The sequence below is a fragment of the Dipteris shenzhenensis genome, chromosome 8, assembly GCF_047967505.1.
Source record: "Dipteris shenzhenensis isolate YYH24624 ecotype China chromosome 8, Dip_SZ_1.0, whole genome shotgun sequence".
NCBI classification, from domain to species: domain Eukaryota; kingdom Viridiplantae; phylum Streptophyta; class Polypodiopsida; order Gleicheniales; family Dipteridaceae; genus Dipteris; species Dipteris shenzhenensis.
In genome coordinates, this window is record NC_141603.1 from 3,046,423 (window position 1) to 3,063,218 (window position 16,796).

At 42.6% G+C, this 16,796-nt stretch overlaps 1 protein-coding gene across 5 annotated transcripts in view; it reads right to left on the reverse strand.

Annotated features, from left to right (window-relative positions):
- Window positions 1-4,831: 4,831 nt before the first annotated feature.
- LOC147898967 (uncharacterized) overlaps window positions 4,832-16,796 on the reverse strand; it is a 31,164-nt gene continuing 19,199 nt past the window's right edge. For all 5 annotated transcript variants that reach the window (XM_087378519.1, XM_087378520.1, XM_087378521.1 and 2 more), the window contains 5 exons: window positions 6,036-6,124; window positions 5,790-5,868; window positions 5,518-5,660; window positions 5,352-5,423; window positions 4,832-5,206 (listed from right to left, as the gene is read on the reverse strand). In XM_087378519.1, coding sequence (XP_087234645.1) covers window positions 5,144-5,206; window positions 5,352-5,423; window positions 5,518-5,660; window positions 5,790-5,868; window positions 6,036-6,124 — 446 coding nt within the window. In that variant the 3' untranslated portion in view covers window positions 4,832-5,143. The remainder of the gene's footprint in view (window positions 5,207-5,351; window positions 5,424-5,517; window positions 5,661-5,789; window positions 5,869-6,035; window positions 6,125-16,796) is intronic.

The following is a 16,796-nucleotide window of genomic DNA, read 5'->3' on the forward strand; positions in this document are numbered from 1 at the left end:
CATTGTCAGTGATCAAGATCCTAGAATGACCAACCTATTCTGGAGAGCCCTTTTTGATAATATAGGGATGCATCCGAATTTTTCTTCTTCTTTCCATCCCCAAAGAGATGGTCAAAGTGAAGTAGCAAATTCAAGAGAGTTGGATCTATTGAAATGCTACGTGGTTGACCAAATTAGATTGGGAAAAGTATCTTCCATTGGTGGAGTTTGCATATAATAATACCATTCACATCTCCACAGGGAAAGCCCCTTTTGAGGTCCTTTATGGATCGTTGATTCGGCCACCTATCCTAAGGATTAAAGATGAGATATTTGCAACTGATTAGTGTTAGAACATGAAGTCAGGTGTGAGGGTGTCCTACAGTTGTGTGGGTGTGAATGTGTCTAGTAGGTGAGCAATTAGTGCCACCTCCTAGAGTTAGGTGAGTTAGGTGTGTGAGGTGGAGGCTAGTGATCTCACCTGTGATGTCAGAAGATGAGGCTTCCCAGCCTATAAAATGGGCATTGTACTTCATGTTATCCATCAATCACATCAAGTTTTTATGTGTCCCATATCTATTTCCATCATGTGATTGCTCCCTGGTTCCTTATGTGGTATCAGAGCCACTTTGAAACTCTTGCCTACAGCCTGATTGCATTCCTCTCGCTGCCTACATGTTTTTGATCTACTATACCTTCTTGCATCGAATGATGTAGTTCACCTCCATGGAGGAAGAGACTTGCTCATTTCTATTGATGTCCTCTTGAAGACTCACGTTGAGATCATCGCCTAAGCTGTCTACATTGGAGAATTACTTCTGTTGGTGAACGATTTATCTTTGACCTTGCAGATGAAAGCCCTTGTGATGTGATTCTCAGCCAGCAATGCAGCAACGACAAGTTATAGTACCTTTGTTCTAGTCGCATTTCATCAAGGATCTTGTCACTCTTCTTCTCTCTATGAACTCTGTGCTACCCAGACGTAAAGAGCAATTTCGTCCACATGAGCAACAAGATCACTTGCTTAGATGCTAATGATGAACGGTTCTTACTGCACTTGACAAAGACGGTGTGAAATGCATGAAGGATGCCCCATATGTTGAATAGAAACGTCTCATACACACGGACAATCTGACGATGATGAAGACCCGATTGATGATGTGCGAGGAAAGCGTGCGCCACAGGAAGCTCTCACTCTACGTGTATTCCTCCAATTCGTGCACAGAGCCCGTCTGACTTTTCAGCCATTCACAGAAGCCTCGTTGTTGTCTTCTATTGACCCTGAGCCTGATGGTCTCGACAACGGGATGATTTCGTACTAGTAGTCTATAAGCTACTATACGCTTTCTGGAAGATACACCACTGCCTTTATCTCCTCGATTTCTCTCTACCCATCGCCTACTTCGTTTCAACAATGTTGTGGGAGTTCTCCAACAACATTTCGCTTATTCTTTTGGGATCTATGTCCACGATCTAAGATCTCTCTCAGGCAGCAGCACAAAGGCAGAAATTGCAGATTTCTTCTTTCAGTTTGTGGGTTCACTCTTGTGGTCTAGATCTTGCTACAACCAGTACTATTCTGCAACAAATTGGGGCGTTTCTGTTTGCACTATCTATTGTTCGCAAACATACATTGATTTTACTTCCTTCCTCAGAATTATGTAAAATTTAGGGCTTTTGCAAAATTTGAGTACAAACATATGTGATTAGCCCAATTATTTGGGGATTTTGCTCCATTTATCAAAATTAATTCAGATTGAGGTCATTTGCTCAACACTGGTCACTCTCAGCCCGACATTTTGAGAATCATGCTATAATTACCGCATGCAGCTGCTCCTATGGGCTTCATCGACTCGTTCTTCGAGGGCATTTATGCTGGGATCTTCATCAACACTCGGATTCTGGATGTGCATACACCTGTATGTAGCAGCTGTGCAGAGGACATCTCTCATTTCGAGAGATCTTTTATTCCTTTATTTCCTTTGGGTATTTGGGTCTTCTGCCCGGGTTGTCCCCCAAAATGAATGTAATGAAGGGTCGTTGAGTGTTATTGAGTCAATAAAGGTTCTCAGCCTTGGATTGTCCTCCTAAAATGATGTAATTTTTTCTATATTTCGTGTCTGACTCCCTGCCATTCTGTTATGGAGTCAAGAGGGGGATGTATTATGGGAGCCATGTATTGGCTTTGATGGGTCTTTTTATCAAGCTTGGCATATGAGTTCTAGGATGTTGGTGCATCGGTTTCCTATACCTCTGAGTTGGTCATGCATCCATGTTGAGACATGAGCCTCTGAGTTATATTGGGACGTAAAGCCACGAGAGTGCTCAGTTCGACCTCTGACCCATGCTCAAACTTCAGCTTCTGAGTTGGCATGGCAGCCATGCCTAGTTCTGACATTGCACAGATTAGCAGACTCCATCATTGTCATGTTCTGTTCTTGGTTCCATTCCAGTAGTCCCTCACCTTTCCTTCATGGGAGGGTGTTAGAACATGAAGTCAAGTGTGAGGGTGTCGTAGAGTCCTAGGGTGTCCTACAGTTGTGTGGGTGTGAATGTGTCTAGTAGGGGAGCAAATAGTGCCACCTCCTAGAGTTAGGTGAGTTAGATGTGTGAGGTGGAGGCTAGTGATCTCACTTGTGATGTCAGAAGATAAGCTTCCCAGCCTATAAAATGGGCATTGTACTTCAAGTTATCCATCAATCACATCAAGTTGTTATGTGCCCCATATCTGTTTCCATCATGTGATTGCTCCTTGGTTCCTTCAATTAGTATGTCAAAGACCTCCAGACAGCTTTCAACCAGGTTCAGACAACCATAGAAAGGTCTCAAGAAAAGCATAAGAAGGCTGCAGATAAGCACACGAGACAAACTAGATCTCAAGCGAGGGGATTAGGTACTTTTAAAGTTTAAAAAAGCCAAGCTCTGTAAGCTTAACGGCAAAGAAAAAGTGTATGCTAAGTTATCTCCCAAATGGCCCTTTTAGGGCTGTAGATAAGATTAATGAGGTTGCATACAGATTGGCACTGCCAAAGCATTGGAGGATTCACAATGCCTTTCATATGAGTCTTCTAAAGAAATATCAAGGACCGGACCCTACAAAGTCAATAACAGAAGATCCACTGGAAGTGGATGAGCTAGAGAAGGTCCATCAACTAGAGCAAACTGTGTACCATATATACGCAAAGGCTCCCAACGCAAGGAATTTTACAAGTACTTTGTAAAATTCAAGAACTATTCGGCATTGGATGCCAAGTGGATGGATGAAGACATGTTGTCTAATCATCCACTGCTCCTAGACATTTACAAGGAAGCTTTTCAGTTGAGGTCAACTGAATAGAAGACAAGGGGATGTCACCAAATTGTAAATACTCCCAAGTCAAAGCTCTAGTTAACCATATATTTGATCATAATTAAAGAGTTCTTAATTTATTTAATTATGTTCAAAAAGTTATCTTTTATTGATCAAAGTATTGACTATGGTCAAATACACTTAACTTCGGTTAAATAACCCTAACCCCAGTTAGAAAGACTTGACTTAGGCCAAGAAGATTAACTACAGTTAACCAAAGAACCACAGAGCTAACTTCGATCAGAGAGTATTGACTTCGATCAACGAGATTTGGCTTACGCCAAGAGAATTAACTACAGTTAACCAAGATGTACCAACTTCTGTTGGAAAGACTTGGTCATAATTAAGGTGCCTCGACTGGCGGTCAAGCCCTTAATTATGATCAAGAGGGTTTTGATCTTGGTCGACCAGAGAAGTTGTTCTATGTTATCTGTGCATGTTTGCTTGGTGGGGACACCCACAGTGACTAAGATTAATCCACAGATTATTATTTGCATGCAAAGCACTAACCATTAACGGGTGCCATGGTTGTGCGCTTTAGTTAATTCTTGCAAGTACCAAGAGGGGTTGAACACCCAAGCAATATGGGGATTAGCAAGCATCTAGGAAATCACCCGTGTGACCAAGTGCTTCGAAGAATCCAAAGTTTACCCTTTGAGGCATGTAATTAGGATTTCATCTAGGATTTGGACAAGTGGCATGTTGCCAAGAAAGAGAGCTGAGAGATCTTTTGTAAAAAGGACTTGCATATGTATTTTGAATTCAAGCCTGTGTGCGGCAGAACGTATGTCCTCATAATTTCTATTAATAATAAAAACCTTGGGGGGGGCGGGGGGGGGGGTCTAGCCAGACTGTTGTCCTTGGGCCCTAGTGCTGTGTGTGTGTGTGTGTGTGAGAGAGAGAGAGAGAGAGAGAGAGAGAGAGAGAAATTTCTGAGAGAGGCTGAGTGCAGCAATTAAATCTTCTCGGGGTCTTCTCAGTTTAGTTTCACTCTCTGAGGGCTGAAGAGCAGCTCAAGAGCCACAAGCTGCACAGGCTCATTCATGGCTTGGGTATCTTAGATCTTGCTTTTGGGGGTGGGGACCTAAGGACAGTCCTCATTCACATTTACGGTGCAGGACGAAGGAGGGATGCAAAGACAGGAGGTTAGGATGGAGGACTTTGAAAGATTTATGCCTCAGAGGGTCAGGATATTGATGTCTACTGTTGTAGGACAGATAGCTTGACTACTTGTGCCATACTTCAGTGTGTGATCGAAAAGAGTTTGTTGTTCTACTTCCACTGCAAACCTGCACTTTCTCTGACATAGGTATCATGAGAATTGTGCTATAGGAATGCACAAGTTATATGCAACATTTGATCAGACACAACACCCATCACGTCCATCTGCCAGCACATTACAATGTACCCCATGAATCGAGCAGACAAGGAGTTTTGTTATAAATTAAATACTTTGAATGCTTCACCAGAATTGCTTTTTAAGAATGTGGAAACATGGCCTTAATGTTATTGAATGAGAAAACAATTTCTCTTCCAATCACACCAAAGATAAGCACCTTGTAAACCTGTGGGGAAAATCTCAACCTCCCCAACACAATTTCTGACCTTAACAATTGAATGGCTGAACTATGAGCCTACTTACGACAGGTTGAAAAACCATTTCAAAACGTTAGTTGTTATCTTCAATGGCTCTGGAAGGCATACATAAAAGCATGAACAATTAGTTTACATGCATGCTCAAGGCCTGCCCTTGGCAAGAGCTAAAAGGATGCTTGTCAAAGCCCATTCAGAAACTTAGTATGAGAACCCTTGACCTCATACAAGTAGCCCATCAAATGACCTGGTTGTCATATCATTCAACAAATTCCTTTTGTAATCCTGTTTCCATACATCAGCACAGTGTCTTAAAAAATGAACATCCTCTCTCTCTCTCTCTGTGCCTCTTTGCAAATCATAGAATAAAATAAGACTACAAAAAAGGTGATTAAAGGATATAAGCAAGAGTTACTGAAATATTCTTTACCTCATGAGCACTGGCATAGGCTTTACTAAAAAGCTGACTTGAATAGCTAGGAATTTCTGGTTCGAGTGTGTTCTACAGAACACAACAGCCAAACCTTGAATAGCCTGGTTCCTCAGCTGTTTTTGAAATCAATACTTCGCTGGTCACATGCTGGTCACAAAGTTACCTGTGGTCCTGTGAAACGATAATCGATGACATCTTTATAAAAATTCCCAGCTGGAGCAAGTAAAGTCGGACCTAGTGTCACGTTGGGAGGTTTCCAATCATCCAGGGGGCCAATCTTTCCAGCAATCACATCTCTGCAAGTGGCTGCAAGCCCAAGAAAGACAATAAAAGAGGGTCAATCTATAGAGTATGTACACTATACTTTCAATCATTGGAAGAGAGCATGCCTAAAATTGCAAATTGCAACTATAGATTGATTGAAGAGATGTGTACCTGGATCATGTTGTGGACCGGTAGCACACCAGATCTTGGTTGTCTTTCCTGGAAATGCAGTACTTGCCCGCACAATACACTGGCATACAACATAGGACAGCAAACCCAAAATATATGAGAGATTTATTTCTATAAAGGCACAATTAGGATGATGCTAGTCAAATCCATAATTGTCTCTTCATATGAATACAGATAAATAATCCAGAAAGCATGCTCCTTAGAACTGGCAGGGCTATAGTATCTTACCCCAGGGTTTTTGATATGATCTTCATGTCCATCAGGAATGTACCTTCTTAGAGAGTGGTAGAAGTCATCATTTGTCGGTTCTTCTGAGCCTGCACATGGTATTAGAGGAATATTTAGTGTTCTCTCTGTCTGTCTGTCTGTCTGTCTCTCTCTCTCTCTCTCTCTCACACACACACACACACACATAACCCCAATCTTGTCACTGCAATGGGATAGTCAGTTCAGCTTAACCCAAAGCCTGTTAGAATAGACCTCACCTGTGAGTGTCATATGAGGAAAAGGGGCAGGACTGTAACATTAGTAAAATGTTAGGGCCGTTAGCTTCAGTTGTAAGGGCTACATTTAAAACCGTTCCCATTTACACTTCTTTTAATACTCGTGTAGTTTTGTACTTATAATGTGAGCATGCCATGGACCATAGGCAGCTCATTTATCCCATATACAAACAATGCTGGCCTTCTTACTATAATTACAGAAAAAGGGCTTCTGTTATACTTTGCTAGGACATCTTATGATTATCAATCATCTTTTCTTGTACTTAGTAGTAGTTCTGTTTCATCCGGTATCAGCCCCCTTTTTAGGACAAGTATTGCATAGATATACTTGTCCATTATCTCTGAAAATAGAAGCAATAATTGCTTGGACCATATACTAGCTTCGTGCAAAATTCAACATCAGAAATTTAGCCAATCAGCAGATTGCCACTGTCACCACCTAAAAGGCCGAAATTTCGAAATGGTTAGAGTTCAGTCTTATTTACATCAAAAGAGTTGGCATGTTCTCTTGAGCACAAATATGTGCTAATTGCTTGAAAATCAAGGAGTTTTGATTTGATTTGCAGTTGCTCATTCTCTAACACCACCTGTAAGCTATAAAAGCTACGATCTGCAGATTTACTGATAGTTTTAAATCAGTTTCGGTAAGCAATTTCACTAGGCTTGCAGAAGCTGTAACACAAGTTTCATTGGGATTGGATCAGGTTTGAAGTGATTATCCTGCAAAAACCTTCTCGTAGCAAGCACAAGCGCCACAGAAGCTAAATGTGTAGCTATTCTTTAAATTTCTTGACACCACCTATCATGTATTCATTTTTGGAATTGGTCTGGATTTCGAGTTACTGCTTACAACAGATTTGCTATTTGGGAGCGCTCGTACTTTTGAAATTCATTACTGTGATTGAAATTAAGCTGAATTGAAGGTTAAGTCCTGAAAATTGCAAGAATGCACAAATCCCTGACTTGCTATGGCATCAACCTCCCAAAACAAAGGGCAGAAGAGAAATTTTGTTGCAAGATATGGGCAATAAGGAAATGAATGATGCTACCCTCCCTAACACAGAAGCAGATCTTCTTCTAAATCATCCCATTCTGGATTCGCAACAAATAGACTATAGATGTCTCAGCTCTCAAAGGGACGGTCTACATTGGAGCAGAAAATTGAAAGTTTGGAGAAGGGCCATGTTGGAAGGGCAAACCTTGATAGTTTGAGTTGTGGGTATGTGGCTTTAAGATTTGGAGTCATATCTGTGCATGCCCCCATTGTGTGTGCGTTTGTGTGTGACCACATGTATGTGTGTAGGTGTGTTCTGGAGAGTTGGTGAGATGGTGTAACTTGAGATAATAGAGGAGAGAATTGTGGATCGGGACTCTCAAGTCTTACATCATAGATGATGTACAATAATTGTTTCTTCAGCCTATTTAGGAGGACTTTCATTTGAATAAACATAGAGCAGTTTTTCGTATCTCTCTTTATTTCAGCTATGTTGCATTTCTATACTCCATAGCTTTACTGACTCTCCAGCTTCATTGTTCCATCAATTGGTATCAGAGCTCAGCTTGCTCCCTCTCCACCTGCTATAGTTGTAGCTGTTTACTCTAGTCAACTACCTCCATTGAAAGCTACTTGCTGAGGACTGAGGCATTGTTTTTGAGACTTGTGGAGCGTGCAACAAAGATATCTGGAGATACACACCGAATCTTGCTTTGAGATCAAAAGGAAAGTTGTAAAGTACATTTTTTTGTTTTTATTTCATTGCAATCTGACGTGTGTATCAAAAGATACGTCACCTGCAAGAAATGGGAAAAATCTGATGCTGTGTACGAGCAGGCATTAACAGGATTGTCAGTAGCTGTTTTTTGTTACAGCCAGCAGTAGCTTCGTTACGTTTTCTTATAAGGTTCTTCCAGCAATCAATTGGTTCAGAACAGCATCTACCAATTTGATCGATTGAAGCAGAGCTCCAACCTCGGTTTTGAGAGTCATGAGCTAACACCCTGAGTAGCTGTTCCTATTGCCCTTCACTGACACTATCATCTTTGGGGCATTCTTGCCATATGCTTCATCAGCTTCTTCTCTAAAGATGCAAGAATGTGCACTACAGTGCAGTAGCTGTTCCTAATGAGGAGGGATTCTTCGTCCTTGACATTTTCTATTTATAATATGGTTGAGTTGCTTCCTCTGCCCAGGTAGTCCCCCAAAATGACTGGTAAATTTGTCTTTTTTTTTTGCCTTGTTCTCCATGTTGTTAGTTTTCTTTGCTTAGAGTCATTTTTTGGGTAGATTGATAAAGCCACAGTCATGTGTGATCAACCTCTTTGACAATTGTTCCCTAGAAATCTGAGTTTCTGCACATCAATGCTTGTTGAGCCTCTGAGCCTTTTTTGAGCCAAGCTCACGGCCTTTGAGCCACGCTTACTAGCCTCTGAGTTTGTAACAGGAAACACGCCTTAGTAGGAGCATTATTGTGCATTTAAGAGCCCAAATTCCCATGGCTATTGAAGATCATCTCAGATCACTCCACCTTTGTTTTTGTTTAGTATTTCACTTTTGTCAAGGCAGACTGTTGTTTTTGCATTAAAGTCTCTTTGTAAGAAATTCCTGTCTTTGTTTTGTGAGGATGATTTCATTTGAGACTCATATTCCATGAGGTCAACAGTCGTTCAAGGCTTCCAATCTTCATATGGGATGAGTTCAAGCAAGTGATGGCTGGAACTTTTGTTTCGCCTTTTACTACAGAGCAATATGTTTTTCCCCCCAAAGAAAAGAACCTTTTATTAGAAACACTACAGATCAGTCAGGAAACCCATGGGACGCTTGACCAATAAAAGGGGAGAAGTTGGCTGCTATGCAATGTGCTTCTCAGGACACCAGCTCATTGCCTAGATTGTCCTGGAAACCAGTGCCAATGAGGGTGGAAGGCTATACAACCAGAGGACCTCGCTCCATGAGAGGAAAAAAAGCCTCCAAGACATGCCTTGCAGAAACATGCTGTTACGCTCTAGCCGAGGTAGCATGACCTCGGAAGAATCAGTCGACATTTCCCTTAAGGATCTACGTTTGTAATATATTTGTTTGCGCTTCATGTAAATGATCGGGAGGGAATTAATGTCAAGGTCCTAGGTGAGGGCTGATAGCACCAGACTAGGTGGATCTAAGGCTAAGGGCCTAATGCAAGCAATGTGCCTAGGGGCAAAGGAAATTAAAGTGTCCCAAGAGGGGTGAAAAGGTGCATTAGGAAAGGCCCTATGATGATGACATGTGGCATCTAGATCCATCTAGGGAGATGGGGCTTGTTGGAGTAGAAGAGAGAAGGAGAATGTACCTTCACGTGAATTTTTGGATTTGGATTTCTCTGAGAGCTCTCACGCTCTAACAGGAATTGGCTGGGAGGATACTCGTGGTGCTACTCCCGTAATATTGCGCTAGTAAATAGAGAAAGTCTGTAACATTTGGTATCAGAGCTCTCAAGTTGAACGAGGGGTTTGCATTGCAAGAGAACGAGCTGGCAGAAAGCACGAATTCATCTAGAGAGATGGGGCTTGTTGGAGTAGAAGAGAGAAGGAGAATGTACCTTCACGTGAATTTTTGGATTTCGATTTCTCTGAGAGCTCTCACGCTCTAACAGGAATTGGCTGGGAGGATACTGGTGGTGCTACTCCCGTAATATTGCGCTAGTAAATAGAGAAAGTCTGTAACATTTGGTATCAAAGCTCTCAAGTTGAACGAGGGGTTTGCATTGCAAGAGAACGAGCTGGCAGAAAGCACGAATTCAGACAACGTTCTGAAGTTACAGTGCAAGCTACTGGCGAGGACAACGTAATCTAAAGCGATACCAAGAGAGGGGATCTGTGTAATCGGATGAAACGTGATCGACGATCGGGACAGCGTGACGCAGTCGAATTGACGAGCTCGCTATCAGAGTTGCGCAATAAATTTTGGAGGTGTTGCTGCCTGTGAGATACGACGAAATGAAGATGAGCGACGTGTCTGTTCGGTGGTCCTCCCGCACTGGCTAGCAGGAGTTTGCGGTGTGTTAGGTGACTGTTCGTAATATTTGCTTAGGCTTAACAGGGGCTCGTGTTACGGGAGGCCTTCGATGCGATACGTGGATGGGCGACGCGCAGGCAGAGATTACGGAGGATCTGGGAGCCTGTGAAAACAGGTGATAGGTTGACGATCGCTATCTGTTCCGTCATACATCCCGCGCCTACGCTCTATGGCTACGTGGCTGATTGGCTCGTGATGAATTTCGACCTGCTTCCCTAGCGGACTCACAGTCAGAGCCCTCCAAGGTCACGTAGGCAGCTCGTAGGCTGGGACAAATTCCAAACAGAGAGCAACGCTTTGGTAGAAGAAGCAAAAGGAGCGAACAGACCAGGGGGCTTTCGACATCATTTGCTCCTGTTCTCCTCATTTTATTTATTTTTGGAACATTAGCTTGAATGGAATATTTAGCTTGCATGAAGGGATAGCCAGCCCATATGTAGGCTTGTGGTTCAAAGCAGGGTCAGATATGCTTGTGTATAGGCCTGTGTGCTTTAGTCAGAGTTGACTTGTAAGAATTTCCCTAGTATAGGGAAAAGCGGTGTTTTAAATTATTAAAAAAAAAAAAAAAGCAAAACACCCATTGACCTGAATGGAAGCAGAAGAAGGAGCTTCCAAAAGGGACCCTGGTGAGTCAGGAGTCCGGCCGACCCAGCAGGTGTCGCGCCCAGTAGCTCACACCTTATCTGGCAGGATTGCATTACTTGAGGATGCCTTGCAGCAGTTATTAGCGCAATAGTTACAGGCCAATGCAGGGCAGTCTGAACTTAGAAGAGTGATACACAGTATGTCTGTCAGACCTTCTCGAGACGAGAAAGGAAAGACTCCAATGGAACCGGAGTCTAGTGTCCAAACGGTCGAGCCTAGAAAGGCTAAAGTACCTAATATTGCCAATTATAGGCCGGAAAAGTATTCTAATCGGATGAATGACCGTAGTTTTGATGTCATTGAGACCTGGTTACACAAATGGGACGAGGCGTTCGCCATTTGTGAAATCAGAAATGATATCAAGAAGATCCGCGAGGCCACCCACATGTTTAGCGAGGCAGCGGATCGGTGGTGGATTAAACAACAGATAGATGGTATTGCATCCACTACCTGGGAGGGGTTTAAAAGAGAATTTAGAAAACACTTCTTACCTCCTGACAAAGCATCCCGAGCTTGGAATCAGTATAGAAACCTTTGTTAGAGAAATTTGTCAGTGGCAGAATACACTGATAAGTTTCGAGAGAGCGTAATGAAGGTTGATGAACCCCTACCTCAATCAATCCAAGTGAAAGATTTCATATTTGGATTGAATGATCGGATTAAAATGGAAGTTCGTGCTAAGTATGCGAACACGTTGGATGATGCAATAGCCATAGCCCTGAACTATGAAGATGCCAAGGATAGCAGGCCAAGTCTGTTTGCGCAGGTCGGAACCCAGTATGGGTACCAGAAGAAATCTGGGTTTAAGAAGAAGTGGATTAGTAAAGGGAGTGGTTCTCAGCCGAGTGGTCAAGCCAAGCAGGTGAAACCAACTGAAACTCCTAAATCAAGTACCACCATTGGAGCGAAGAGGAAAGTAACACCAATGGCAGCCCGGGCTTGGTCAAAGTCTCCCTTAAACCCAGAGCAAAGAGAAAAAGCGAGGAGAGAAGACTTGTGTTTTGGTTGCCTTCAGCCTCATCAGTGGAAAGATTGTCCACGAAATAAGGATCATTGGATGGCTGAGATGGTAGTCTCAGAATGCGACGTGGAAATGGAGGGAAGTCCAAGAGCGGAACAGATACATATTCAGCTAGCAGGATCTTCTCAGAGGTCAGTACCTTGTTTATTATGTGTGTCTGTTGCTAAGCTGGTAACGAGTGCACCTGATAACATCATGTCTAAGCCCGCAGCAACGGGGTATACAGCCTTTAATAATACGGAGTTAATTAAGATGAAAGGGCAAGTGGCCAATCATGATGTCATTGTGTTGTTTGACTCGGCATCAACTCACAATGTAATTAACTCTAAGCTCGTGAAGAGACTGAAGTTAAAGAGTAGCCCATCTGACTATGCATATATAGTCAAGATGGCAGATGGAAGTTCAACTGAAGTATGGGACCAAAGGGTTACCCAGTTGGAGCTTCGTATTCAGGACTATGCTGAGAAGCTTAATTTTGAAATGACTAAGCTTGCTCATGCAGATATAGCCCTGGGTATGGCGTGGCATTCTAGAAAGAATCCAGCCATTGATTGGAAAAAGCACGTATATCAATTCAAGATGAATGATGTGCTTTATGTCTTACGAGGTGAAAAAGATATACCTCAGGGACCGTTGGTTTCCGTGATGGAAATCCGAAAAGCTCAAGAAGAGCTTTTATTCCTTTGTACAGCATCGGTAGAGCCGGTTGATGACTCTTCGGCTAGCACCGATGTTGCACAAAGTGGTGAGATGGCCAAGCTGGCTAATCTAATAGCAGAGGAGTTCTCTGAATGTTTTAGGAATGAGTTACCTTATGGGTTACCTCCAGAGCGGAATGTTCAGCATAAGATTGAACTGATCCCGGGGGCAAAACCTGTAAATAGGCCTCCCTATAGAATGAGTTTTACTGAAGAGGCGGAGGTGCGTAGACAACTGGAAGAATATCTCAAGTTGGGGCAGATTCAACCAAGTTTCTCACCTTTTGCTTCGCCAGTGATATTAAAGAAGAAAAAGGATGATACGTTTCGCCTCTGTATAGATTACAGAGCATTGAATAATATCACTGTTAAGCACAGGTATCCGATGGCTCGAATTGATGATTTGCTAGATGCATTACATGGAGCCGTGATTTTCAACAAGATAGATCTTAAGTGTGGCTACCATCAGATCCGGATTAGAGCCGAGGATGTGCATGAAACCGCTTTCAGAAGCAGGTTTGGTCATTATGAATTTTTGGTAATGCCCTTTGGACTTACCAATGCTCCTGCTACATTCGTCATGCTTATGAACAATTTACTATGTCCATATATCGGAAAGTTTGTAGTACATTTTATTGACGATATTCTAGTGTTCAGTAAAAGTATTACTGAGCATCGTGAATACTTAAGAATAGTGTTCAGTACTTTGAGGAAAGCCAGTCTTTATGTAAATAAAAAGAAAACTATACTGTGTATGGTTAGGCTTGAATATTTAGGATTCATAATTACTCCAGAGGGGGTAGAAATGGATCCAAAGAAAGTGGCTGCGATATTGACTTGGCCAATCCCTCAGAGTCTGACCACTTTGCGATCATTCTTGGGATTTGTCCAATTTTATAGAAGGCATATCAAAGGGTATTCCGAAATAGTATCGCCATTGACTGATCTGACCTCAGATAAAGTACCTTTTATATGGGGACGGAATCAACAAGAAAGTTTTAACACCATAAAACAAGCTGTGGTCACAAGACCGGTGTTAAAAATAGTTGATCCCCAGAAACCGTTGTTCCTGGAAACCGATGCAAGTGGCATTGCGGTAGGAGCAGTTCTCCTTCAAGAGGGAAGGCCAGTAACCTTTGAAAGCAAGAAGCTTTCTCCCTCTCAAAGGAATTGGCCAACTCATGAATTGGAGTTGTATGTTGTTATCCATGCTTTGAAAACATGGAGGCATTATTTGTATGGTTTAGAGTTTTATGTGGATGTGGATGTGGATCATGATACTCTGAAACATTTTTGTAAACAGCCTGACTTGAGGGGCCGCCAAGCTAGGTGGGCAGAGCTCATGCAGGAGTTTAATTTGACGATTCGGTACCGAAGAGGGAAGGATAATAAGGTTGCTGATGCGTTGTCTCGCATTATGCACAATATGAGTTTTACGGTATTAGAGAGTGCTCTAATGACCGAGATTAGAGAAACTCAAAAGGTGGACGAATTTGTCCAGAGCTTATGGCCTAAAGCTCATGTGTTTAGACCCGGGAAAGAAAAGGATGACCTGGCATCTAGAAAAGGCCAAACATATGCAAGATATACCATAAGGGATGGTATGCTGAAAAGAAATGGCAAGGTAGTAGTACCTAGTCAGAATGATCTTAGGCAGAGAGTCATTCGACAATGCCATGATAGCCCATGTGCAGGACATCCAGGAGTCGAGAAGACATATGATCTCGTGAAGCGAGATTTCTTTTGGCCAAAGATGAAAAAGCATATTCATGAATATGTGGCACGGTGTTTTCGTGTCAGGTAAGCAAGGCTGAGCGGGTAAAGCCACCCGGACTTTTACAGCCCTTGGAGATACCACTAAGTAAGTGGGAGAGCATTTCCATGGACTTTATTGTAGGGCTGCCTATGACACAAGGAGGGTATGATTCTATCCTTGTGGTGGTTGATCGTCTAACCAAGATGGCTCACTTTATTCCGACTAGAGAGTCTGTTAGTGCCCCGCAAGTGGCGGATTTGTTTATTAGACATATATTTCATCTGCATGGATTGCCTAGATCCATAGTGTCAGACAGAGATGTCAGATTTACTGGTCATTTTTGGACAGCGGTATTTGACACACTAAGGACTGAGTTGGGAATGAGTAGTGGGGATCGTCATCCTGAAACGGATGGTCAGATGGAGAGAGTCAACCAGATTTTAGAGGATATGCTGAGGGCATATGTGTCATTGAGGCAACATACGTGGGACAAGTGGTTGCCATTGTTAGAGTTTGCCTACAATGATAGAAAACATTCCTCTACAGGGTTCAGTCCGTTTGAGTTGAACTATGGTTATAGACCAGCGAATCCAACTATAGCTGGAGTACCTCAGAGAGTGCCTAGTGCTGCGAACTTTGTGGTTCAGATGCGGGAGATGCTAGCACTTGCGAGGCTAAGGGCCTAATGCAAGCAATGTGCCTAGGGGCAAAGGAAATTAAAGTGTCCCAAGAGAGGGGTGAAAAGATGCATTAGGAAAGGCCCTATGCTGATGACATGTGGCATCTAGATCCAAGGGAGATGGGGCTTGTTGGAGTTAGTGAGAGAAGGAGAATGTACCTTCACGTGAATTTTTGGATTTCGATTTCTCTGAGAGCTCTCACGCTTTAACAGGAATTGGCTGGGAGGATACTCGTGGTGCTACTCCAGTAAATAGAGAAAGTCTGTAACACATGCCCTTCCTAGATTCCTCTGTGCCCTACTCCCAAGCATCCTACAAGCAGGGTGTAGATCATATAATGCCATATGTTGGCGAGGGTGGCTGCAGGTTGGATCTTCTGCCCCCCAATCAATAAACTGCAGCACACTACCCAAATATTCCAGGCTATGATGCTGTCCACCGTCTCCTAGACATCGTCCTCCAGAAAGAACTCAGGTCTCTAGCGAGAGGAAGGGACCGTGTCCTCAATATCCAAGTGAGTAACACTTAGACCATCTATTCTGTAGCCTGGAGAGACCATCTCTATGGAAAAAGCATCTATCAACCAAGCTGCCATGCCCCAAGTGAAGTATCGTTTGATATGTCGCATCCTGGCCACGCAAACACAACATGCAACCAGGTTTTATCCAGGAGAGGAGCGTCCTGGACAACATCTTTACCCTTTGGGAGGCCACTGAGTGGTCCCGACAGGAGTCTCAGTCACTTGCACTCCCTACTCTTGGATTTCGAGCAGGCCTGTAGCAGGGTGGACTCACATGTATCTCAAAAATACATCATGTTCTATTGACCTTCTAATAAGAGTCAAACAGATTTTGCTATAATTAAATATTTAATGGTGAGCAGTCGTTTCTATTTGCCATTCCCACTTGGTCATATAGGCCCAGGTCTGGAATGTTTTATTCGTCTACTCCAACAGACACCTTTCTGTTGCAAAGGCTATTTCCTCCACTCCAAGAGGCTGCATCATATGTCACTTTATGCTGAGCATACAACCTCATATGTATCCTAAACAGTAGTAGTCCTGTAGAATCTGAAGTGTGTACAAACTATATCAGTTTCATCGTTTTAAAGTTATTCATATTGACAGTGTGCACTGATTGCACAAAGCCCAATGCCAAGGCTGTGAATTCACTGTCTTAAAATCAGTCATTGGCTTTGTGAGGTCCATCTTTTCCTCTTGGTCCTCTTCTACTCTAATGTATCTCATCAGGAAATAACATTGTAAAAAACTGTCTCAACAAAAGAGTCTGCAAAGGGTATTTGTTTTTCTCTTGGTCCTCTTCTATTCTAATTTATCTCATCAGCAAATTACATTGTAAAACTGTCTCAACAAAAGATTCTGAAGTGTCTACAAAGGGTATTTGTTTCTTTGGACAAAGTAAATGATATTGACACGTGAAGTGATTGCAAAGCCATTACAAGCCCAATGCCAAGACTTTCAATCCAGTTTTGTCAAGTAAGTCTTTCTCTCCTCTCTTCCTCTCCTCTCTTGGCTTTCTATTTTAATTTCTTTCATCAAGAAATGCATATTACAAACCCCCCTCAGCTCTCATTCTTTTGTACATGGCAATAAACCTTTGCAACTCATAAGGGTAA